The sequence below is a fragment of the Ictidomys tridecemlineatus genome, chromosome 3 (assembly GCF_052094955.1).
Source record: "Ictidomys tridecemlineatus isolate mIctTri1 chromosome 3, mIctTri1.hap1, whole genome shotgun sequence".
In the NCBI taxonomy this organism is placed as follows: Eukaryota; Metazoa; Chordata; class Mammalia; order Rodentia; family Sciuridae; genus Ictidomys; species Ictidomys tridecemlineatus.
The window spans coordinates 142,996,581-143,021,794 of record NC_135479.1 but is presented as its reverse complement, the minus strand read 5'-3'; the positions used below and the strand labels follow the sequence as shown (position 1 = coordinate 143,021,794).

General features: G+C 38.4%; 1 protein-coding gene and 1 pseudogene across 3 annotated transcripts; both read right to left on the bottom strand.

Annotated features, from left to right (window-relative positions):
- Positions 1-201: 201 nt before the first annotated feature.
- Positions 202-18,975, bottom strand: LOC144376397 (sorting nexin-4-like). 3 transcript variants are annotated; one of them, XR_013436844.1, is made up of 6 exons: positions 18,770-18,975; positions 15,815-15,884; positions 6,138-6,169; positions 5,533-5,657; positions 1,787-1,850; positions 202-258 (listed from the first exon to the last, which is right to left on the bottom strand). XR_013436844.1 is itself a non-coding variant. In XM_078044026.1 (5 exons), the coding sequence occupies exons 1-4, from the start codon at positions 18,908-18,910 to the stop codon at positions 5,544-5,546; spliced, it is 357 nt and encodes a 118-aa protein (XP_077900152.1). In that variant the 5' UTR covers positions 18,911-18,975; the 3' UTR covers positions 3,545-4,168; positions 5,533-5,543. The 3 variants fall into 3 exon arrangements, 2 of the variants coding, with proteins under 2 accessions (XP_077900152.1, XP_077900151.1); XM_078044026.1 differs by lacking the exons at positions 202-258; positions 1,787-1,850 and adding an exon at positions 3,545-4,168; XM_078044025.1 differs by lacking the exons at positions 202-258; positions 1,787-1,850 and adding an exon at positions 3,545-4,168 and having other exon boundaries at positions 5,552-5,657.
- LOC144376398 (guanine nucleotide-binding protein G(I)/G(S)/G(O) subunit gamma-5 pseudogene) lies at positions 18,766-25,105 on the bottom strand (annotated as a pseudogene).
- Positions 25,106-25,214: the final 109 nt, after the last annotated feature.

Sequence of the window (25,214 nt, the reverse complement as noted above, 5' to 3'; positions counted from 1 at the left end):
AAACACACACACAAACATACACCTACATGCGTATGCATATACATATACATATGCACACATGCACATATGATGCATAATGTTTATAGATGAATTCTTGCAACATATATCCAATTAAAAAGTATATTCCTATTGATTATGCTGAGCTTTATCTAGTTTTTCTCCTAAACAAAAAGCTAATAGAACATCTAGAAGTATGAAAAAGTTGCTACCTTTTGCCCCAGAGCCACATCAATAGCAATAAAAACCGTACCAGAAAACCTAGGGGAAACAAGACACAGTCAGAATTCAGATTTCTAAATCACTGCCATTTATAATAGCCAAGAACTTTACCCTTCTCACGGTTAATTTTTAGATGTAGCATCTTAAAAACAGGAAAAGGAAAGGGAAAAGAGGAGACAATCCTTGTAGCCAAAACTTTGATTTGAAATATTTCAGACCTACAAAAATATAGGGGAAAAGATAAAGAAAAGAGTGAATAACAGACACTCATTCTGACAGCTCCCTGCTTAAGAAACAATCAAGTGCACCTGGAAGTTTCTGGTGTGCCCTTGCCTGCAGCGTTCTCCCTCCATCTCAGGGAACCTGCATTGGGTGTTCATGCTGTATTTGATGTGCAACTTTCCAAGCGCTTTCCTATACTTTCAATTATGAGGTTAATGTTCAGGAATTTCTCTACAATTTGCTTTTAAAAATTCATCTGGCTGGGCATGGTGGCACACACCTGTAAAGGGGCTGGGAAACTAGCTCAGTGGTGAAGCGCCTCTGGGTTCAATTCCCAGGATCACAAACAAACTAATAAATAATTCACCTGGATTTCTGATACCTATCTACATAAATAGGCATGATTCTTATTCACTCGTTATTAATTATTCAACATATTATCATGCTTAAAATATTAAGGGGATTTTCAACTTTTATTATTATTAAAATCAGTGCTGAACTGAATTTAGTTGTTAAAAAAGAAATTAAGGATGTTTCCAAAAATTCTCATTCTAAATCCTACTATTCTAAGTTCACAGAACATTTTCTAGAGATTAGTAACAATAAAAATTCAAGATGTTCATTTGCTCTCAAGCAATAAAGGAAAGAGCTTAGCATAGTTTAAAAACAAATTACTGAATTAGAGTGGCAGACTCAAAGAATAATACTCAATAATAGGATTCAAAAACATTTTGGGGTTTTATTTATTTATTTAGTACTGGGGATTGAACCCCAGGGGTACCTTACCACTGAGCTAACTCCCCAGCCCTTTTTATCTTAGGTTTTAACTAAATTGCTGAGGCTGGCTGAAAACTTGCCATCCTCCTAACTCAGCCTCCTGAGTTGCTGGGATTATAGGTGTGCACCAGCAAGCCCAGATCAATGTGTGGGTTTTTGCTTTGCTTTGCTTTGCTTTTGTTTTTGCAATGCCAGGGACAAAAGCCAAGATCTCATGTAATTCAGACACATGCTCTACACTGAACTTCATACCCAGCCCCAAGTCAAGAGTTTTGATGGCCTATAATCCTGCAATAAAGTTGGCTTTTAAATATGTCATGGGCAACTTTTCCATTTAATAACACCTTACCATCTATGAGAAATAACATTCAAGAAGAAACAATGATGTAAAGTCATTGCTAACATGTAAGGTTTTTGAACAATTGCATTATGTATTTACACAAATCCCCTAAGGTACCACTCCTAGAATACAGTAGGTGTTCAATGTCCTTGGTGGGAAGGGAAGAGAGCTCATGCTGAATACCCAGTAAGTAGTGAATATTATAACAATACAATCATAAACACTTACCCTTGTCCAATTTTTTCATATCTTGTGTATTTTGTTTTAGGGTCTGCGATGCTCACCATAGTTCCTTGTTAAACAAAAACAACATTGAATTCTTTCAGTCAAGAATTTTAAAAACAAATTAATTTTAGTATCATGATTCCTTTTAATAAACTCTACTGATTTTAAAACAGTCATTTTCAAACACATCAAGTTTCAACAATAAATGGCTCCAAACAAAACTCTGAAAAAACTTAAGAAAAGCAAAAGTGTGTTCGAAACAAGAAGACACATACTCTCCATTAGGTTGGGACTCCTAACTAATCACTTTCTCAAACATCATGACATTTCAGAACAATTGAATGTTCTAGTCTGCCTGAGAATTAAGGGGACTCTCAGGATGTACAGCTTTCCAAATGGCAATTCCAGCAGAGTATGGTGGCACATGCTTGAAATCCCAAATAACCAGGAGCTGAGGCAAAAGAATCACAAGCTGGAGACCAGTCTTGGAAACTCAGTGATACCCTGTCTCCAAACAAAAAAACTGAAAAGGATTGGGGTGAAGCTCAGTGGTAAAGCACCCCTGGGTTCAATCCCTAGGATCAAAAACAAACAAAAACTTAGCAATTCATGGGAAATTCTGCACTCTACTTTTCTTCCTCACTGCATGTATTATATACTAATGATAAATTATGAAACAACTATCAGTAATAATAAATAAGTGATAGTCAAATGAATAATCCTAACTGACTTTTCTGATTATTCCAGGATATCTTCTTTCAATATATTTAGGAATCCACCTCCTACTACAGACATTACTCTACTATGGAATAATCATATGTCTGTTTTAGCAATGTTCAAAATAATGATGACGAAATGGTAAAATTAGGAGGTTGGATATAAAATCCTAGTGTGAATTCTTATGACCAGTAAGTCAAAATATAAGCAAATCACATTAAAATTTCACTACCTCTACTGTAATTCATTCCTCCCCCTTGTATTATTTTTCCCTTTCCCCTCACTTCCTCTTGTATGTAATTTTGTATAACCCTGAGGGTCTCCTTCCATTTCCATGCAATTTCCCTTCTCTCTCCCTTTCCCTCCCACCTCTCATCCTTGTTTAATGTTGGTCTTCTTCTCGTGCTATGTAATGTTTTGAACAACCAACAATAATAAAAAAAAATTTCACTACCTCAAGATAAACGAAGACAGGGCCATATAAGGAAACTCATAAATAATTTTATGTAGGTATTCAATCTCAAGTTAACTACTAAGATTCAAGCCAAGAAGCTAAGGGCATAAAGACAGGGGATGTGATAACTAAAGGTCACAAATGAATAGTCACAGTAAACTATTTTAGTTTATTTTTTAAAGCAGCAGCCCTATATACAAATATCCCTAGGATGTCACAGTTAAAGCAGTTTTATATTGGAAAATACTGAGGAATCCAGAACAAAAAAACGTAAGTGCTTATAACACCCATCTCTAAAGTATTTTTCCTTGAGCTTTTACATCACATTGTTCTTTATAACTATAGTCAGTGGGGGCTTGTTATCAGACATTATTGTTACCTCCTTCCTGGAACTGTTTACATTATTTATAATGCTTGATTCAGGCCACTGCGATATTAAGTGATTTTAAAGAGACCTGGAAAATATGTTTTTCCTTGGAATATATTTTATGACTAAATGTTTCTATTTTGAAAAGCTATAGGTCTGGACAAATATATACAAACCTCCTTTGATAAGGTTTCCAACTATGACCACGTTCATACCCTTTACATTTGGCTCATAGGAAATAGTATTGCTCCCGAAGGGACTGACTTCAAATGCAATAGCAAACAAAATGAATAATATTTTGCCTTCACTTTTTGAGGGTGGTACTGGGGGTTGAATCTAGGGGCACTTTACCCCTGAGCTATATGCCCAGCCCTTTATATCTTATTTTGAGACAGAGTCTCACTGTCACCTAGACTGACCTTGAATTTGAAATCTTCTGCCTCAGTCTCCTAAATTGCTGGGATTATATTCATATGCCACCATGCCCAGCTCACTACATTTGAATTGAAGCAATTACTCCTATAAGAAACAGTCTTTCTGCCTTAAGCTAAAATAAAAGGTATATATTTCAATTCAACTGTGTCTTTTTTTTTTTTTTTTTTTTTTTGCAGTGCTGTGGTAGGCCCTAGGGCCTTGCACACACCAGGCAAGTGCTCTGCTACTGAGCTCTATCCCCAGACATGGGTCAAATGTTTTAAGAAATGTTAATTCATAAATAATATGAAAAGTAGATAACATAACTTATTTTTGCCACAATCTCCTCATCGGTCAAATTTGTGTTCTTTCTCTTGGCACCACTGCCCACAGTCGCATCACCAAGAGGTGCAGGAAGAGCATCAGTTATAGACTGTGTGGAAATATGCAGAGATATTGTTCATGACTGAGATTTTAAAACAAATATTTTCAAATATTCTAACTGGTACACTACTCAGAATTCCTTAATTTTTAACCAAAACTGAGTTATTTCTCTTGTTCTAAAGAAAGCCATACTTTCAGACTTACATAAATCATGTAGTGAAAAAAAATGTGAAACATTTTTCTTTGCCATAGCATGAACCTATTTAAAAGTATAACTAGCAGCTGGATGCAACAGTGCATGCCTGTAACCCAGCAACTTGAGAGACTGAGACAGGAGGATTCCAGGTTCAAAGCCAGCCTTAACAACTTAGCGAGACCCTGTCTCAAAATAAAAAATAAGAAAGAGGGCTGGGAATGTGGCTCAGTAGTTAAGTGTCTTTGGGTTCAATCCACGGTGCCAAAAAAAAAAAAAGTATAACTAGAAAAATAGCAGGTCTATGAATAAAATCTCTGTGTGCCCAGATATAAAATAGTATAACAGGGGCTATGGGTGTAGCTCAATGGTAGAGCGCTTGCTTAGCATGTGTGAGGTCCTGGGTTCACGCCTCAGCACCACAGAAAAAATAACTACATAAAATAAAGGTATTGTGTCCATCTACAACGAAATATATTTTTTAAAGTTAGAAAGATAAAATAGTAAAACAACATAGCAGCACACTTTAAAACTAACATTTTCCATAAAAAGATAAAATGTAAAAGACCAGAAATCTTGACGTTGAAATAACTAATTTCCACAAAATATTTTACACAAATATAATGCCTACCCTCCCTCTTTCACTTCAAGGAGCCAGTTGTAAGGAATATAGAAAACACAGCCTTCTGTCATGAGATGGGAATCCAATAGCAGTCCTCAGAGCCACCACATCACAGTCCAGCCCCCTTAGTACTTCTCTCCCTGGCTCCACCTGAGCTCATTACTGCTGAAATTCTCCTCAGCTGGGGAGGAATTTCACTCTCAACTGTCTTTAGAATGCCATCAAGGCTTTGAGAGAAATGTCAAAATGAGAAATAAAATACATAATCTGGGGAAGAGGAAAGATCTAAGTTTTAGGTAGAAGAGTTACCCACATTATGAAACAGAGAAAAAACAGAGTAATGGATGATCTCTCTGGAAAAGGGGGCAAAATATGGAAAGAAAAAACCCAGTGAGTTAAGTATTCTAACTTTTAAAGAAGCCATCGATTTTTATTTGTCAAAAAAGTGGTTTTGATGAGTACTCTTTAGGTAAAAATTTTAATTTAATCTTAACTTTCTCATAGTAAAATATTTTAAACCTGAAGGCTTTTTGAAATTATCTCTGAAAGTCAAACACAAACAGGTGTTTTTCAAACACACATGCACAGATGTGCATACCAGGTCATTAGTCACTCACTGGTCTTATGTGGCCATGTCCTGGGGGAAGTGAAAGGCCAAACATCTCCATCACCATCATCTTCCTCCATTACTATAGCTGATGTTTCCGGCCCCTTGGTGTTCAGCTGTGTTCAGGAGCAAAGGAAGACAAGCCAGGAACAGTCAAAGATTAAAATGTGACCAGGTCTCTTTTTATTAAACAAACTTTAAGAAGTTATTTTTTCCATAGCTAATTTTTAAATGATTAAACCTCACTGGTTCCAATATATACAATTAAAAAGTAAAGATGATTTTCTGAAGTATGGAAAAGTAAATAAACATATATGATAAATATTCTTGAGTGCTATTTAGAAACATTAAATAGTTCTTTACCTCTTATTTTATTTTTTAAACATTTTTTTAAAGTTGTTGATGAACCTTTATTTTATTTATTTGTATGTGCTGCTGAGAATCGAACCCAGTGCCTCATGTATGCCAGGCAAGCACGCTACCACTGAGTCACAACCCCAGCCCTACCTCTTATTTCAGAAATTAAAAAAAAAAACAGATTTCTTTTGGTTATATTAATTAGAAAAAGAACTATAAGAAATAAATCATCAACTTACTGCTGGTGTTCCAGAAGGGAAGCAATCCTTCTCTGAAAATGAAAGAGAAAGGACTTTTAATAATTCACCAGAGAAAACTTTTCTATGACAAAAAGAAAAATAATATAAAAGAGGAGCAAGTGAAATGTCTTAAAACTGATTTCATTTTTAAGTAGAATTACTTCTCTAGAAATATGACAGTAATAGTAACATAAAAATAAGAATTTATATAAGACTCAGTTACTAACTCTGTAATCTTAATGAAACCTTAAAAATACATTTTGAAAAACCTGAATTGATCATTCCAATGATTGAATTTCATGGTATGTAAATTATACTTCAATCAAGTTATTAAAATGTAATGGAGTCCTGGCCTGGTAATTCCATGCCTATAATCCAAGTGGCTCAAAACGCAGAGACAGGAGGATCTTGAGTTCAAAGCCAGCCTCAGCAATTTAGCTAGGTACCTAGAAACTCAATGCGACGCTGCCCCTAAATAAGATACAAAACAGAGTGGGGATGTGGTTCATGGGTTGAGTGCCCCTGGGTTTAAACCCTGGTACCCCGCCCCCACCAAAGTGTAATGAAAACCATACCCATTCAAGCTGTATTAAAATAAAACATTCCTTGTTTAAGATACTTTCTCCAGAGAATTGCCTACCAAGGAGCAAAAGGATATAAAGCCACCAAACATGGCAACTGGGAAAAGAATTATTTTTGACATGGCTCGTTTCTTTTTAAAATGCAACTTACTAGTTGACACAGACGTTCTAGGTAAGTCTGACCTTTTCCGAAGGATACCAGGTAAGTTATTTATAGAAAAAGTCAAGATCAGTATTACTTGCAAAGAAGTCTACTTCTTTTTTGAACATAGCCTTTATTGCTGAGGGCCATTACCAAGTAGGAATGACGCATCAAAATTTCCTTGCCAAGCGTACCCCATGCTGCTTAGAGGACATTCGATGGGACATTGCATGCATGCTTTAATAAGGTGACCTTGCTCAAGGACCAAGGCGGATCCGGGTTTAGAGCTGATCAGGTTTGAGGAAGTAACCGGCTCCTTGAGTTTAAGGCATTGCCAGTTTAAGATAATGGGTTTTAGGGAAGTTGGAGATTGAAGATTATTGCTGGGATTAGGGTGTTCCTGCTGCTTGTTCCCGTTGAGTTCTCGTGAGATTGAAATGGGATTTGGAGATAGCCTCGTGGAGTAGGTGAAAGGTGCGGGAGACGGCAGAACGCAATTGCCCCTGGACCTGTGTGGAGGCGGTGTGAGAGCGGAATAAAGAATTGCTGTTTGAACCTACAAAGGTGTGTGGTGCCTCGTGATTCTGGTGCCAAGCCGAGACCTTGGCACTTTATCTCTGTGATGATGTAAATATTAAATACAATTAATCCAACCACATATGATTTTTGCATACTTAGATTACTTTTGAAAACTATATATATGACTTTAGAAACAGAGAAACATATTAAATAAAAATTACATATCTTGTGGTTGGTTATATATCTTGTGCCCATTACGGGCAAAATCTACACAGAGAGAAATGGGAGAAATGATTTTGCATCTTTTAAAGTACAGTGCAAAGAGAGAAAGCAGGAGAACCAGCGTGGGAAAGGGGAGTCTAACTAAATCTCCAAAGATATTCCAGGGATCACTCAACCAACTGCACCATGTGGACTTCATTCGGATGCTGCCTTACACAAACTGTTTTTAAAAATCCAGTATATTCCAATTCTTACCCACTGATATTCTAATTCTGAGCTATAAATCCTTTTAGTTATAATGTTCATTTTTAAGTATTTGCATGTAATTTTTGAGTAGAAATACTTTTTATTTCAAGGTCTGTGCATTTATAAAGCAAAAATTGGTTCTATGTCACTGACAATAAACATATCTCTACATTAAACATGTCTAGAAATCCACACTTTTTCCTTCTAAACTGAAAATCATTTAAAGCCCTGAGGAGGAAAAAATCCCAAGTAAATGTAACAACATGGAACAAGTGTGAATCCCACTACCATGTTGATATATGTATAAGAAATATGGAAAAAAATGTAACACATCCAATTCCATTTCTAACAAAATTATGAGATCAATAAAATCCTCAGTCTCCAGATGATGTTCAAGAGCCATCTGGACAGTTGACAAAAAGCAGTATCTACGTAGGAGAAAGTAGGAACAATACAGTTTATCCTTTTATTTTTCCAGAAATGATCTTTTTATCTATCAATGCTTCACAAGTTTCCATGGGATTCAGTCTTTTACCACTGTCTGAGGTCTCACCAGGAGGAGTCAATCTGAGATTTTTCTGTTTCAAGGTGCTGGATATGTGTGGAAAATTAGAAAGTAACCACAAACATGCAGGGAAAAGATCAGGCTCTGAAAAAAAAAACCTATCAAGACTTTAAATTTACATATCAGACTGATCTTTGGCACACAGCCTATAAGGAAAAAAAAAAACTCAAAATAATAACAAGTAACAGCAAATTCTGTGGTAGGAGAATATGATTTCCAGAGATACCACATTTTTAGATTCAAAGGTCCTGTTTTCAACAACACAGAAAAAAAAAAATCACAAGGCATACAAAGAATCAGTAAAGTAAAGCTGGGAATGTAGCTCAGTTGTAGACTGTTTGCCTAGGATGCAAAAGGCACTGGGTTCAATTCCTAGTACCACCAAAAAAAAAAAAAAAAAAAAAAAAATTTGCAGTGGCACACGCCTGTAATCCCAGTGGCTTGGGAGGCTGAGGTAGGAGGATCACAAGTTCAAAGCCAGCCTCAGCAAAAGCAAGGTGCTAAGCAACTCAATGAGACCCTGAATCTCTAAATAATATATGAAATAGGGCTGGGATGTGGCTCAGTGGTCGAGTGCCCCTAAGTTCAATCCCCAGTATACACCCCCCTCCCCAAAAAAACACAATCCAAAGCATAAAAATTATAAAGTCACTAGGGATGTGACTCAATAACAGTACTGTCTTGCCAGAATTTGAATACCATCGCTGCTACACATTAGCTGTGTAACTCTGGACAAATTATCAAACCTCTCTGCCTCAGTTTCCTCATCTGTAAAATGGAAACAACAGCACCTAAAATGAACTGAATGTTATGTCCCTCAAAACTCCTATGCTGAAATCCTAACCCCCAAAATAATGGTATTAAGAAGTAAGGTCTTTGGAATTTTATTATGGCAGTACAAACAAAGACAGTACCTAACTCAACAGTCACTGAGAACATTTAATGAGTCTATGTATGAAAAGAGTTTTGAAAGTTGCCTGGCATGTAGCTCCATATTACCAATTAGCCAACATTTGCTTAAGTTTTTCTAACTTTCTTTTTTTTTTGGTACAGGGGCACTTGAACACAGAGCTACATCCCCAGTCCTTTTTCCTTTTGAGACAGGTTCTCACTAGGTTACTGAGGGTCTTGCTAAATTGCCAAGGTAGGTCTCAAACTTGCGATCCTCCTGCCACAGCCTCCCAAGGCCCTGGGATTACAGGTATGTGTCATCATACCTGGTAAGTTTAAGTTTTTCTGATAATAAAAATAAATACAAGCTCAATATACAAAACCTGAAAATTGTAGTAAATATTTAAATAAATAGAGCTGGGTATGGTGGCACACATCTATAATCCCAGCTATTTGGAAGGCTGAGCAGATCACAAGTTTGAGGCCAGCCTAGGCAACTAAACAAGACCCGGTCTCAAATAAAAAATACAAAGGGCTAAGAATGTAGCTCATTGATAGTTCATCCCTGTTTAGTCCCTGGCACCAAAAAAAAAAAAAAAGAAAAAGAAAAAACCCAAAACAAAACTGAGTCACCTTCAAAAACATCGGAAAATCATCACTGAGCTAGAAAATAACTTTTAAAAAATTTCTTGAGCTGGGCATGGTGGCACCCACCTATAATCCCAGCAGCTTGGGAGGCTGAAGCAGGAGGATCACAAGTTCAAAGCCAGCCTCAGCAACTTAGCAAGGTCCTAAGCAACTAAATGAGATCTTATCTGAAAATGAAAGGAAAAACAGGAAAAAAAAAAAAAGAACTGTGGATGTGGATCAGTAATTAAACACCCTTGAATTCAACCCCTGGTAGAAAAAAATAATAATAAATTCAATAAAATAAAAATTTTCTGTGTGTGATTTAATCATCTGCTGCTTAGCTTGCTTAACTGATATATTCTATAACTCTGCATGTGAGCTTTCTGTTACTTAAAAGAAGAAAAGGGGGACTGGGGTTGTGGCTCATTGGTATTGCACTTGCCTCAAATGTGTAGGGCATTGGGTTTGATTCTCAGCACCACATATAAATAAAAAAGCCATGAAGGTCCATCAACAACTGATATAAATAAAAATTTAAAAAAAAAAAGGAAAGGTTTCTGGGGCTGGGGATATAACTCAGTTGGTAGAGTGTCCACCTTACATGCACAAGGCCCTAGATTCAATCCCAGCACTACCAAAAAAAAGAGGAAATGTTTCTTTTAGTTCACAGTTTTGGAAGTTCTAGTCCCTGTAACAAGGCAGCACATCATGGATGAAAGTGCATAAAGGAACAAAACTGCATAATAGCAGCAAGGAAGCAAAGAGAAAGAAGAGGGCTAAGGTCTCAATATCCCCTTCAAGGGCATGTCCTTAATGACTCAACTTTATTTCAATAGGCCCCATCTCCACCAGCTGCCAGTAGTGCCATAGGCTGGGGAAAAAGCATTTAACACATAACCCCTAAAATGTTGGGTCCAAACTACAGCACTAGGCCTATAAATTTTCTCCCCTCTTTTTGTATTATCCTCACCCTCAGAATACCTCAAACCTATTTATAGTTCTGGTCTACTCAGTTCTCTGAGTCAGTCAGAGAAGGTGCTAATTGTGCATTGGAATTTTTAAGTACTCTGCTCCATGAGCACTTGCAGGCTTAAAAAATTCAGTTACGAATTCCTTAGGCAATGGTTCTCCTCTGGCAAATTCCATAAGCCCCACCCTGCCTCTTAACTGTCAATTCAATGGAATCTTCCAGCCTGGAGGAGTATTCTCCTATTCCCTTGCTCTTTCCAATCCCTTCTGCTAGGGCTAATTACTACTTTCTTAGAGATTTGATTCCCCTCTCATTTTTTCCATTTTTCAAGTTATTTTAAGTAAAACTGACTATACTTTCAAAAATAAATGTACTCTTCCTCACAGGGAAATGTACAAAAGGAAATAACAGGAGATTTCTAATTAAACAATGGAAAAGAAAAGGATATAAGACTCACACAAGGAAAAGAATACAGAAAAAGCCACAGCAGAGTTTCAAGAATGATGATTGCTGAGACAGAAGACCAAAAGTCTCATGACTCCTAGGCAGTGTTCCACCACCCTTTGGAACATGGTGATTGTCCAATCTGCAAAGTCAAAAATAAGGCTGATACAGCAAACTTCTGGCCACTGAACACTCAGATAGTTTTGTAAATAGATCAACACATCTTCTATAGCCTCTATTTCCTTCTCTAAATTGCAACTTAAGCATAATTACACTAAAAACCTTAAAACACAGTACTGGAACAACTTACAAGACTAATTTAAAGTTTCCTTCCTATCTTCCTTCCCTCTGTCCTTCCTTCCTTTTTAGAGAAACAAAATGGCTTAATGGAAAGAGCACTAATTTAATTCCAGTCAAGCTACTAACAAGCCTCTAACCTTGGCCAAACTACTCTCTGAGCTTTTGATTCCTCACTTTCCTACTGGGGGTAATTTTGAGAATTTAGTGGAAAGTAGAGCCCCACTCTACAGAACCCTCACAAATATAAAATCCAATTTCCCTTTCTACTCAGCCCACAGTCCTATCAATAACAATAGCCCAAGGCTATAAAACTATTGAAATTTTGCTCAACTAGAGATAGATTAAATGGAATAGAGGATGAAAAAGAGGAAAGAGTTTAGATAACCCTTAAAGTTTCTAGTTTTTTGAAAGGGAATTGAATAAATGAGTGTTTAAACAGATAATACAAAATTTCTGTACAAATGTCTTACGGTTTGTTTTTTTATTCTTCCCTCTCCGTACTAGGGATTGAACACAGGGGCACTTTACCACTGAGCTACATCCCCAGTCTTTTTTTACTTTTTGAGACAGAATCTTGCTAAGTTGCTGGGGCTAGCCTCAAATTTGTGATCCTGCGTCCTCAGACTCTGGAGTGGCTTAATGATATGTACCACTATGCCCATCTGGCTTGTACTTCTTTATGAATCACTAACTAAAAGAGCTATTTTAGGAACCTCCATAAGTTAGGGTCACCAATGGATGGCTTCTTGTTACATATATTTTCAAATATTTTTTTAAAATGTCAAGAAATAATACATAAGTACAATGTCTTTTATAGGATAGCATCTCTGTACTTTCAAAAATAAACAGTTTTATTTAATTAATAAAAAAAATGCAGGGGCTAGGGCTGGGGATCAGTGTAGAGCACTCACCTAGCAAGTGTGAGGCACTGGGTTAGATTCTCATCACCACATAAAAATAAAATAATAAAATATAAAGATACTGTGCCCACCTATAACTAAAAAATAAATATAAAAAATGCATTATTAAAGTTTTTTATTTTGGGGGGGTACCAGGGATTAAATTCAGGAGCATTCAACCACGAAGCCACACCCTCTGTCTTATTTTTTATATTTATTTATAGACAGAGTCTCACTGCGTTGTTCAACGCTTCACTTTTTGCTATGGCTGGCTCTGAACTCGCCATCCTTCTGTCTCAGCCTCTGGAGCTGCTGGGCCGTCACCACAGTGTCCAGCTAAGTTATTTATTTTTAGTGTATTAATTTTTATTGACACATACTATTTATACATATTTATGAGGTACCATGTGGTGTTTAGATTCAGATATACATTGGTTTATATCACTTTTTGTTCTCAGGGGGTTTTGTTTTGTGATATGGGGGATTGAACCCAGGGATGCTACGCCACTGAGGTACACCCCCAGCCCTTTGTGTTTTTTTGAGACAGGTCTCAGTTACCCAGGCTGCTCTTGAACTTTAGATTTTCCCATCTCAGAATCCCAAAGAGTCGGAATTACAGGCTGTATGCCAATACACCTGTCTTATGTGTGTGTGTGTCTGCCAACTCATTCTCTACCACTGAGTACATCCTCAGTCCTACGATTGAGGAAGAGAGAAGAAATAGAATAGGTAGAAAGGAAATTAACAGGGAAAAGAAACTAACTATAAATCTACAAAGTTCCACAAACACCCTCAACTTTCCTCAAGTCTGTTTTCTACCAGGCCTAAATTCTTAAAAAGCCTTTGAATTTTAGATTTTTGTGAGTACACATGATTAATGTCAACTACATTGCTGGTATTTTTAAAAGTTACTACTACCATGAACTTCCTTTCTTTAGATTAAATGAAGCCTAGGAAAAATACTGTTAGAGACTTGTCATCAGAGTATTTCCAAACATTAATAGATAATTGACTGGATGACAACAATCTGGAGATCCTGAAAGAACCAGACCACCAAGGCCCACCTGTGCTCTATGATTAAGAGATCTGAGCTCACAAGGATAATGTCACACATACACATGAACTTCCCATGTTCACTATTTAGGGAGAGCCCAGGTCCCCAAATGTGCATCTCACTCTAAATTACCTATACTCTTTCTCCCTTTGCTTGCTTTCCTAAGTAATTTCTTTGCTTTCTTAAACAAATCTTCATTTTTTTTTTCTTTAAAAGTTTGTGCCTCCTTTGGGACCAGGATTGTAGCTCCACATTACGGAGCTTGCCTAACACATGTGAGGCACTGGGTTCAATCCTCAGCACCACATAAAAATAAATAAAGAAAATAAACTTATTTAAAAAAAAAAGTTTGTGCCTCTTTTTTAAAAATTTTATTTATTTATTTTTGCATTACACTTCTTAATACAACATTATATCATAATTTATCATATCTCTGATTATATATAAGGTATGTTGACACCAAATTCACATCTTCATAGTTTGTGCCTCGTTTGATGCAACCTGAAATTCCTTTCTATAGTATAAAGAATCTGAAAGGGGCCAGGAGCAGAAGTGTACACCCATTATCCCAGCCACTCAGAGGCTAAAGCAGGCAGATTGTGAGTTCAAAACCAGTCTCAGCAACTTAGCAAAGCCCTAAGCAACTCAGTGAGATTCTGTCTCTAAATAAAATACAAAAAAGGCTGGCAAAGTGGCTCAATAGTTAAGTGCCCCTGAGTTCAATCCCTGGTACCAAAATCATCATTATCATCATCTGTCAGGAGTGAGTGAGTTGGGGTCCCCCTTCTCCCTTCTTGAGGACCTCCTCAGATCCCTTCTCTGGTGACATAATCACTTCTTTTTTTTTTTTTTTTAATATTTTCTTAGTTGTCAATGGACTTTATTTATTTATTTATATGTGGTGTTGAGAATCTAACACAGTGCCTTATACATGCTAGGCAAGTGCTCTACCACTGACCCACTGTCCCACAGCCCCAGGCCAATAATCACTTCTCAGTTAACCCAGATAGTCTTTATGTTCTATACTATGATTTTATGTTAAATATTGACAACTTCTTATAAAATGATTAATAAAAATTTGTCATAATCAAAATTTAAGTGTCCATGATACTACAAGAGGCATAGGGCTAAATGAAGGGGTTTGATCCCCAACATCATAAAAATAGAGGCAGAGACAGAAAGAGAGAAATAACCACAAGATTGAAAAACTATTTTATGGTTTTTCTCATATTTAAATGAGATCCTGACTACCCCACAAATAATTCTAAAATTATTATTTTATCTCAGGAGAAGATACAATGTAAACTTAATATTAAAACTCAATATAATAAGAAGGGTTGGGGATGTAGCCAAGTGGTAAAGAACCTGCCTAGAATGCTCAAGGCCCTTGGTTCAATTCCCAGTCAGTGGTAAAGAGTCAGGCACTACTAACGGGAGTATAAATTGTACAAGCACTTTGGAAAACAATCTGGTACTACCTGCTAGGGTTGAGCATCTTACCCTACAATCATCAATCCTGCAATTCCACTCCTAAATTTATACTAGACTTTTGATATAATACAATAAACGATATATAGGAGGAAGTTCATGGTAGTAGTAACTTTTTAAAATATCAAAAATTTCATTATTCCAATGTCCATAAGAAGAGATAAATTAACTGTGGAACACCTATAAAATGGCATACTACAAAGCCACAAACATAAAGTAAGCCACATTTTAGAGGAATCCTCAAAGAAAGGATGCCATTGAAAAAAATGTTCTGTTTATGTAAAATTTAAAATCTGGTAAAACTAAACAATCCACTGTTTAGAGAAAAATATGGTAACATTATAAGGAAAGCAAAAGAATTATTAATACAAGATTCAGAATACTGGTTACCTCTATGATGGTAATCCAGGAGAACATGTGGGGACTTCAAAAGAATTGTTTTGTGAAAGCTGATTTGCATTACTAATATACTTCACAATAAAAATGATTGAACAAAAATAGAAAAATTAAGTCACAGGTGAGAACCTGCACAAAAATTATTTAAAAACTACTACTAATTATTTAAGCATTACAGAATACACACACTTTTCTCATATTTAAATGAGATCCTGACTACTCCACAAATAATTCTAAAATTATTATTTTATCTTAGGAGAAGATAAAATGTAAACTTAATATTAAAACTCAATTGGGCTGGGGATGTGGCTCAAGCGGTAGCGCGCTCACCTGGCATGCGTGCAGCCCGGGTTCGACCCTCAGCACCACATACAAACAAAGATGTTGTGTCCGCCGAAAACTGAAAAATAAATACTGAAATTCTCTCTCTCCCTCTCCCTCCCTCCCTCCCTCCCCCCCCTCTCTCAAACAAAATAAAACAAAATAAAACAAAACAAAACTCAATAAGAAGGGTTGGGGATGTAGTTCATGGTAGAGAGCCTGCCTAGAATGCTCAAGGCCCTTGGTTCAATCCCCAGTACCATATACACAAAAACATTAAGAACAAAACAAACAAAAACCAATTCAACCATAATAAAACAACGTAATTAAAACGAAAGGCACACTTCATTCTGGGTTTCATCACCAAAAACTAAAAGGATAAACAATCTTAATAGATATCTCACCAAATAAGTCATACAGATGGCAAATAAGCATTTGAAAAGATGTTGGACATCATCTGTCATGAGAAATGCAAATTAAAACAAAGAAGTAAGGGGTTGGGGTTATGGCTCAGTGGTAGAGTGCTCACCTGGTGCATGCAAGTTCCTGGGTTTCATTCTCAGCACGACATAAAATAAATAAATAAAAATAAAGGCATTGTGTACAACTAAAAGAAATAAATATTTAAAAAAACAAAGAGGTACTACTATATACACATTAAAATGTTCTAAATCTAGAACACAGACAATATCAAATGCTAGCAAGGATGTGTAGCAAGAAGAACTCTCATTAATTGATGGTGGGAGAACAAATTGGTACAGGCACTTTGGAAGACAGTTTGTAATTTTTTTCTTATAAAAAAATTCTTATCTTTTTGTTCAGTCCTCAGCAGGATGGCCTTCTGAGGACTGAACCCAGAGACACTTTACCACTGAGTTACATTCCCAACCTTTTTTATATTTTATTTTTTTAAACTGTTTTTGTTTTATATATATGTACATATTTTTTTAACTTGTTCATGGACCTTTATTTTATTTATTTATATGCAATGCTGAGACTCAAACCATGTGCCTCACACATGCTAGACAAGTGCTCTACCACTGAGCTACAATCCCAGCCATTATGTTTCATTTTGAGACAGGGTCTCACTAAGTTGCTGAGTTGGTCTCAACTTAGGATCCTCCTGCCTCAACCTCCCAAGTAGCTGGGACTAGAGGCATGAGCACCTGGCTACATTCTTACCTATGATCCAGCAATGGTACACCTAGGTATTTATTTACCCAACAGAGTTGAAAATGCCACACCAAAACCTGCACATGTTCGTACTTATAGTAGCTTTATTCATAAATGCCCAAACTTGGAAGATCCCAAGATATCCTTCAATAAACAGACGGATAAACTGTGGTATATCTGAACAACAAAATATTATTTGGAGCTAAAAAGAAATGAGCTATCAAACAATGAAAAGACATGAAGGAACCTTAAAAGCAAACTATTGTATGAAAGAAGCCAGTCTTTCATACTACTGTATGAAAGAAGTCTCAGAGAGACTATGTACTGTATGATTACAAAGACAGGGCATTCTGGAAAAGGCAAAAATTATAGAAACAGTAAAAAAAATGAATAAATAAATGGTTGTCACCAAACAGGAATAGGGTGGGGAGAAAGGAAAGACCAGGTAGGATAGAAAAACTGTTCACGACAGTGAAAATAGTTTGTATGATACTATAATGGTGGATACATGTCATCATGACATTTTTTGAAACCCATAGAATGCTCAGCATGAACAGTGAACCCTGTTGAAAACATGGACTGGGTGATGATGATCAATGTTAACGTGTACCCTCTGATGGAAGGTGTTCACAATGCACCAGGCTATATGTGAGGACAGGGAGTACTGGAAAATCTCTGCATCTCCCTCTCCACTTTGTTGTGAACCTAAAACTATTCTTTAAAAAATTAATTTTTATAACTTAAAAGTACACTAAAAAAAAGTCTTCATGCTACTATGGCTTGTTATTTTCTTAAGCAGGCAAAATCTTCAACTCCTGTACTTAAGACTCTAATTACCTGATCTCTAAACTTGAAGTTAAGAGTCTTCCTAGTTACATTTAGCAAACAACTTTTGACTTTTCCTTATCCATTAATCTTAAGAACAGGCAGTTTCATATTAGCACTAACACCTGTTGGGGTGAGGGGGTGCGAAGAAACAAAATGACTGGATGAGACGTGCACACTGAAGGAGACCGGGCAGGAAGGTCTAACATGAAGCACTGTACTGAATTGCTAAAGTCCTTCTATTTAAAGTGGTCTACAAACCTTGCATTACAAGTATAGACACTTTGGAATGAAATCACTTACAAATATAAGATGCTACATTTTCACACAAGTGAAAATCACTAATTATCCAAAGGGATTCAGATAAGTCTCCAATAGAAAATGACACCTTACCCCAAGTAAAGAAATTAGAGCCGAACAAGTACAAAAATATTTCATCTGCACCTTACCTAGAACCTTGCACTTTCTTCAGTTTGCACCCAGCCAACCCCTCTTTATTGCTCCGACTTGCTGCTCACCCTAGTTTGGCGTTCCCTTCCTTCTCGAATACCGCTGTCCATCGCTCACAGTGCCCCCATTAAATAGCCATCTTCCCAGCAAAACCCTTGTTAGATATTTATATATATGTACATATTTTTTGTAATTTTCAGGTGTAGCGACCACTGAAAGCTGCCGCTCCTCCAGCCTCGCCGGCAGGACTGGTCCCCGCACCCACAGCCCCACAGCCCGCGCCTCCGAAGCCCTCCCGTCGGTCGCCGTGCTCTTGACGTTGGCTCCCCACCTACAGCCCCTGCTTTCCACGAAGAGCCTCCCCCTCAACACACCCAGTGCTGCACCTGCGGCCTCTGCTGCCCAGCCGTTCCCCGCGACCCCGGGGCCTCCCAGGCCGAGCCCACCCGCACAGCCCAGCCTAGCTCACTAGGCCCGGACACAGGCCTCGAGGCCTCCGCCGCCCCTTCTTCTCACCGTGTCAGCTTCGGAGCCTTCTTCCCGGGCCCTTTCGGCTTCCTCACCGGCCACAGCCTCCAGCCCAGGGTCGGGACGACCCAGCGGCTCCAGGGTCGCAGGCTTGAGCTGCCTCTCGGGGTCCGGCGGTGCCTGCTCCATAGCTGCAGTTCAGCGCGGCGAGCCCAGTGCCACTGCGCCTGCGCCGCCGCCCCGCCTGCAGCCGCCCCGCCCCTCCGCTCAGCTCCTGCGGCTGATACCGCGGGGGCTGAGGAAGGCGGGGCTGGGGCTGCGGCTGCGGCTGCGGCTGGGGCGTCGGGGGCGGGGGAAAGGCTGGCCTCGGGAGGACCTGGTCAGCTACTAACTCTGGTTCCTGAAAACTGGAGAAACTGGTAGAGCGAGAGAAGGAGGGAAAGGGCGAACACAAGGAGTAGGTATCATCTAGAAAATGTGAAACTCAGAAGTAATTGGAGACCCCAGCCGGACCCACTAGGCCTCTGCTTTGCCTGCCATTATCGGTTCTCTTTTCTCTCGCCGAGATCCGGGCGGCATAAATTATTAGCTCTCGACAGGTTGAGTAATCGGTTCAGCAAAAGGCAACACTTGCAGTGTTGTGAGGAAAGTGAGGCTTTTGGCTGAAACAGGATTTCAGTTCCCTTGTTGTTTAAGGCTTAAACACAAAAGTATTAGAGATCTCTGATAATTTTGGACACATGTCTCTTGTTTGAGTCCCTGATCTTGCTTCTCGGACAAGCATTCACTGTGGTAACCTGTGGAGATGTTCACGAGCTGTAGCTGACAGTGGTACTTTGAGGTACTTTCTGTACAAGGTCTGGTCTCCATTTTTCAAGGCCAGGAACTGATCTTCCTGACCAGTGAGTTCAAGTTGTGACACACAATTTTTTTCTTCTGGAATGCTCCCCTGTCTCTTGGATGGTGACAAATTTCCATGCATCCCTAAAACATGTCAGTTTGTGAGTAAACCTATTATGATCTTTCTCTTGTTATTTTTCACTTTTTATTTATATTTCCATCTCCCCCAGCTAGACTTTGGCCTCTTTTTTTTTTTTTTTTTTTTTTTGGTGGTGCTGGGGATTAAACCCAGGGCCTGGCACATGCCAGGGAAGCACTCTACCAACTGAGTCATGTCCTCAACCCTAGACTTTTAAGGAAAGACCCTCTCCTCTCTTTCCCAAACCTAGGATATTTACAAAGATAGTTAAAGGAATTTTATCCACTTATTACAGATTAGTCATGCCAAGTAAATGTTCAGAAAATTGTGTGTGTTTGTGTGTGTTACTGAGGATTAAACCCCAGTGGTGCTCTACCACTGAACTACATCCCCAGCCCTTTTTATTTTTCATTTTGAGTCTGGGTTTTGCTAAGGTGCCTCCAACTTGTCATCCCCCTGCCTCAGTCTTCATTGCTGGGATTACAGGCCTGTACCACCCATCATACCTGGCCAAGAAAACATTTTTAAATCAGGAGACTATTAGTTTATCACAGAAGGATATCTTTCCAGGAACATATTAGTATTCATTATCATGTGCCCTTTGCTCAATTTTGAGATATCCAGAAAACTTGATCCTAAAGCTATCAGGATAATTGCTGTGAGCTGGTGAGGTATGTATCTCACCCCTCAGTGAGTGAGAACAAAGGAAAAGGCTCCAGACTCTGCTAAGAAGTCAGTGAGGGGAGACCATCATATTGCTTTAAAAAAAAAAAAGAAAAGAAAAAAGTAAAACCAATCAGGTACGTTGGTTTCTCTTTCATGCCTCCTCTTTTTTGTATGTGTATGAAAAAAAAATTCTTTTCAAGTCTGCCTTCAATATACATTTTCAATTGTTTTTCTGGACACAGTTTTGTTCCTATATTTTCTTAAGAGATATCCTTGAGAAAAAATTTTTTTGAAAAATCTAGTCTCAGCCAATCATTGCAGGACATGTCTCCTCATCCCCACTACTCAAGAGGCTGAGGCAGGAAGATGGCAAATTTGATGCCAGCTTGGGCAACTCAGGGGGACCCTGTCTAAAAACAAGGGGGATTGGCTGGGTATGGTGCTCATCAGTAGAGCACTTGCCTAGCATGTGAAAGCCCCTATTTCAATCCCCTGTACCAAAAAATGGAGTCCTTGAAGAGGCTAATATCAAGACAAAAAGGATGCAATGATCATATTCCCCTAATTTATGTACATATAATTGTGGGAGAATTAGATAAGCACTGATAATATTTATTATATATTTCCTTAAATATCATACATTTGGGGCTGAAGTTGTAGCTCAGTGGTTGAGCACTTGCCTGCCATGTGTGAGGCACTGGGTTTGACTCTCAGCACTACATTAAAATAAAATAAATAAATGAGCACAATGGTGCTTGCCTGTAATCCCAGAGGCTCAAGAGGCTGAGGGAGGAGGATCACCAGTTCAAAGCCAGTCTCAGCAAAAAACGAGGCGCTAAGCAACTCAATGAGACCCTGTCTCTAAACAAAATACAAAAAAGGCTGGTGATGTGGCTCTGTAGTTGAATGCCCCTGAGTTCAATTCCCCAGTACCCAAACAAATAAATATGTCCACCTACAACTAAAAAAAAAAATTTTAAAAGATTAAATTACATTAGGGCTGGAGTTATGGCTCAGTGGTAGAACGTTCGCCCACCATGTGGAAGGCCCTGGGTTCGATCCTCAGCACCACATAAAAATAAATAAAGATATTGAGTCCGAATACAACTAAAAAAATAAATATTTTTTTAAAAAAGATTAAATTATATTAAAAAATCATACATATACATGATAAAACCAGGATCACAGCTGGGCATGGTAATACACAACTGTAATCCCAGCGACTCAAGAGGCTGAGGCAGGAGGATCCCAAGTTCCAGGCCAGGCTCAGGAATTGATTGAGACCCAGTCTCAAAACAAAAAGGCCTGGGGATGTAGTTCACTGATAGAGCACTCCTGAGTTCAGTCTCCAATACTGCGAAGAAAAAGGATTACATATAATGTTATTAAATTTAAAAAAATTTTTTTGTTGTTATAGATGGACATAATACCTTTTTTTTTTTTTATGTGATGCTGAGGATCAAACCCAGTGCCTCACATACACAAGGCAGGTGTACCCTCTACCACTTAGCCACAACCCGGCCACCTCCCCAATATAATTTTATAATTTATTTATATAGAATACCTTTCTGTATAACTAAATATAAACGTGTGTGTGTATGTGTGTGAGATCAAAACCAGGGCCTCGCACATGCTAAGTAAGCACTCTATTCCTGAGCTATATTCCCCAACCTTTATTTGTATATGTGTGTGGTACTGGGGATTGAACCCCAGACCTATTGTATCCTAGGCAAGGGACGCATCACTGAGCTACATCCCAGACTCTTTTTACTTTTATTAAGACAGGGTCTTGCTAAGTTTCTAAGGTTAGCCTTCAACTTGTGATAGTCTTGTCTCAGCCTCCTGAGTTTAGGAATGTGCCACTGTCCTGGCCCAGAACTTTTTAAAATAAAATCAACCCCACAGCATTGTCATCTGATAACAAAAAGGTAACAAAAACAATAGGAAAAAAATTTTTCCCCCCAATATAAATAAATATGTATATATATATTTAGTTGTAGTTGGACACAATATCTATTTATTTTTATGTGGTACTGAGGATCAAACCCAGTGCCTCACATGTGTGAGGCGGGTGCTCTACCACTGAGCTACAGTCCCAGCCTTTCAGTTATCATTTCTAGTTGGAGACACTTTGTGACAGAATAATATTATCTCTTTTTTTTGGGGGGGGGGGTACTTGGGATTGAACTCATGACACTTGACCACCGAGCCACATCCCCAGACCTATTTGGTATTTTATTTTAGAGACAGGGTCTCATTGAGTTGCTTAGCACCTTGTTTTCACTGAGGCTGGCTTTGAATCTGAGATCCTCCTGTCTTAGCCTCCCAAGCTGCAGGGATTACAGGCAGGCGCCACTGTACCCAGCCTAATATTATCTTCTTTTAGCATGATCCAACCCAGTTGTTTTCTTGACTGTTTTAAAATAAATCTGTTCTGCATCATCTGATACAAAGCTCATGTACTCATCATAACCAATGATACAGCCCTTATCATTATATTCATTTGCTCATAGAACCACCCCTGAAATTGGCACCTATTTTGCAAGCATCTGAAGAAGAGGTTGATGGGCTGCACCATTGCCTTCTGTGCTTTTGGCCCGACCATACCCGTGGTGGAATCTCTGACAGACCACTCTGACTGCATGCTATTACCTCAGAAAGCCACTTGTGAGTAAATATATTTCTGCAGGATCTCTTAACGGCTACATAAAAATCTATAACAAAATCATTATAATTTATATTATAATTTATTTAATTCTCTGTAGTAATTTCAAGCTTTACACTTTACTTTTACACTGTGGTGACCTTCCTTCGATCTAACAAACATCTTTGTGTATCGAACCACTTGTTTCTTTAAAGGATTTGGGAGGTCCCTGTGCTGTGGATCAAACCCAGAGCCTCACGTGAGCTAGGTAATTGCTCCACCACTGAATGACACCGTTGGACCAGAATGGAGAGATTTTACTGGGAAATTTTATTCAAGCTCTGATAGTACCTAATGAAATGTTGCTGTATGACAAAATAATGGGTTTCTAGAAAATGATTATTTGTACCCACCAGATACACTTATGATGCCAGGCATCAGATTTACAGATCTACTCTGGGGTTGTTGATAAGCTAACACATTGCTTTTTTCCCCAAGTAAAAAATTGGAATCTATTTATTTATTTTTATTAGTAAAATTATACATAATACTGGGATTCATTATACCATATTCTTGAATGCACATAATTTGATCAGTCTCATGTCCCAGCTAACATATTCTTATTTTTGGTACTGGGAATTGAACCCAGAGGTGCTTAGCCACTGAGCAAAATCCCCAGCATGTTTTTGTATTTTATTTAGAGACAGAGTCTCACTGAGTTTCTTAGGGCCTCACTAATTTGCTAAGGCTGGCTTTGAACCTGCAATTCTCCTGCCTCATCCTCCAAAGCCACTGGGATCACAAATGCCACCACACCTGTCTAACATATTCTTTCTGGGTGAGGGGAGGTGGTATCTTGAACTTTTCTTTTGTCTTCAATGCTGGGAAATTTTTTTTTTTTTAAAGAGAGAGTGAGAGGAGAGAGAGAGAGAGAGAGAGAGAGAGAGAGAATTTTTTTTTTAATCTTTATTTTTTAGTTCTCAGCGGACACAACATCTTTGTTGGTATGTGGTGCTGAGGATTGAACCCGGACCGCACGCATGCCAGGCGAGGGCACTACCGCTTGAGCCACATCCCCAGCCCCAATGCTGGGAATTTAACACAGGGCCTTATGCAAGCAACCGATTTATCACTGAGGTACATCCCCAGCCCTTGAGCATTATTTTTAATAGGTCTATCTTTTGGACACGACCTGATGGCTGGGTATCATGAGAAATACAGTATTTTATGTGTCTGGAACTTTAAGTATATTTTCACTCAAAATTCCTGTAGGACAGGAGTTTCACAGAGTAATGAACTGGCTCTGGTCATATTAAACAAGATGAGACAACCAGCAAATAAGGGAAAGACCTAAAATTGAAATCCAGATTTATAGTACACCAGGATTCAATATCTGGGTTATGTGGCTTCTCTGCAAGAGGAAGATATTTTTTTTTAATACTAAGTATTTTGAGCCAGGTACAGTGGCACTTGCCTGTAATCCTAGCAGCCGGGAAGACTGAGACAGGAGAATCGAGAGTTCAAAGCCAGCCTCAGCAAAAGCAAGGCACTGAACAACTCAGTGAGATCCTGTCTCTAAATAAAACACAAAATAGGGCTGGGGATGTGGCTCAGTGATTGAATGCCCTTGAGTTCAATCCCTGGTACCAAAAAATAAATAAATAAATAAATATTTTATTGTATGTTGCTGCCAGTGTATATAAAATAATTACCCTTGTGAAATAGAAATTCATGAAAATTCAGAGAGGTAGATGTTAAGGATTGACAAAAGTAGATTATATTAAGGTACATGTGTTATAGGGAAATTTTTTGTACAGGCTTCAAATTAAGCTCTCTTGAATATTCACTGGTTCTTGAGCAGTGGGTTTGGGAAACCTCAGAAAGATGACTACAAAAAGGAATAGACTTTCTGGGGTCTGAAGGAACTTGTACATGAAGATACTCCAGTCAGTAGGGGATCATGGTGAGCATTCTGCAGACAAAATTTTTTCAAGTCTGCAACTGCCTGGGAAACCTTCACGTGGTTGAGTCTGGCCTCCAGCCAGACCTGCTGAACCACCTTCTTCATAGTGTCAATGCTGGAGGAACCAGACATGGTGCATTTGAGGGCCAGGTGACTCTTCTGTCAGAGGGTCCACAGGTCACTGTCAGCTGGGCCAGACGACTGGGCAGCGTGCAGCAGAGAAGATTCTTTTTTGTGGGGG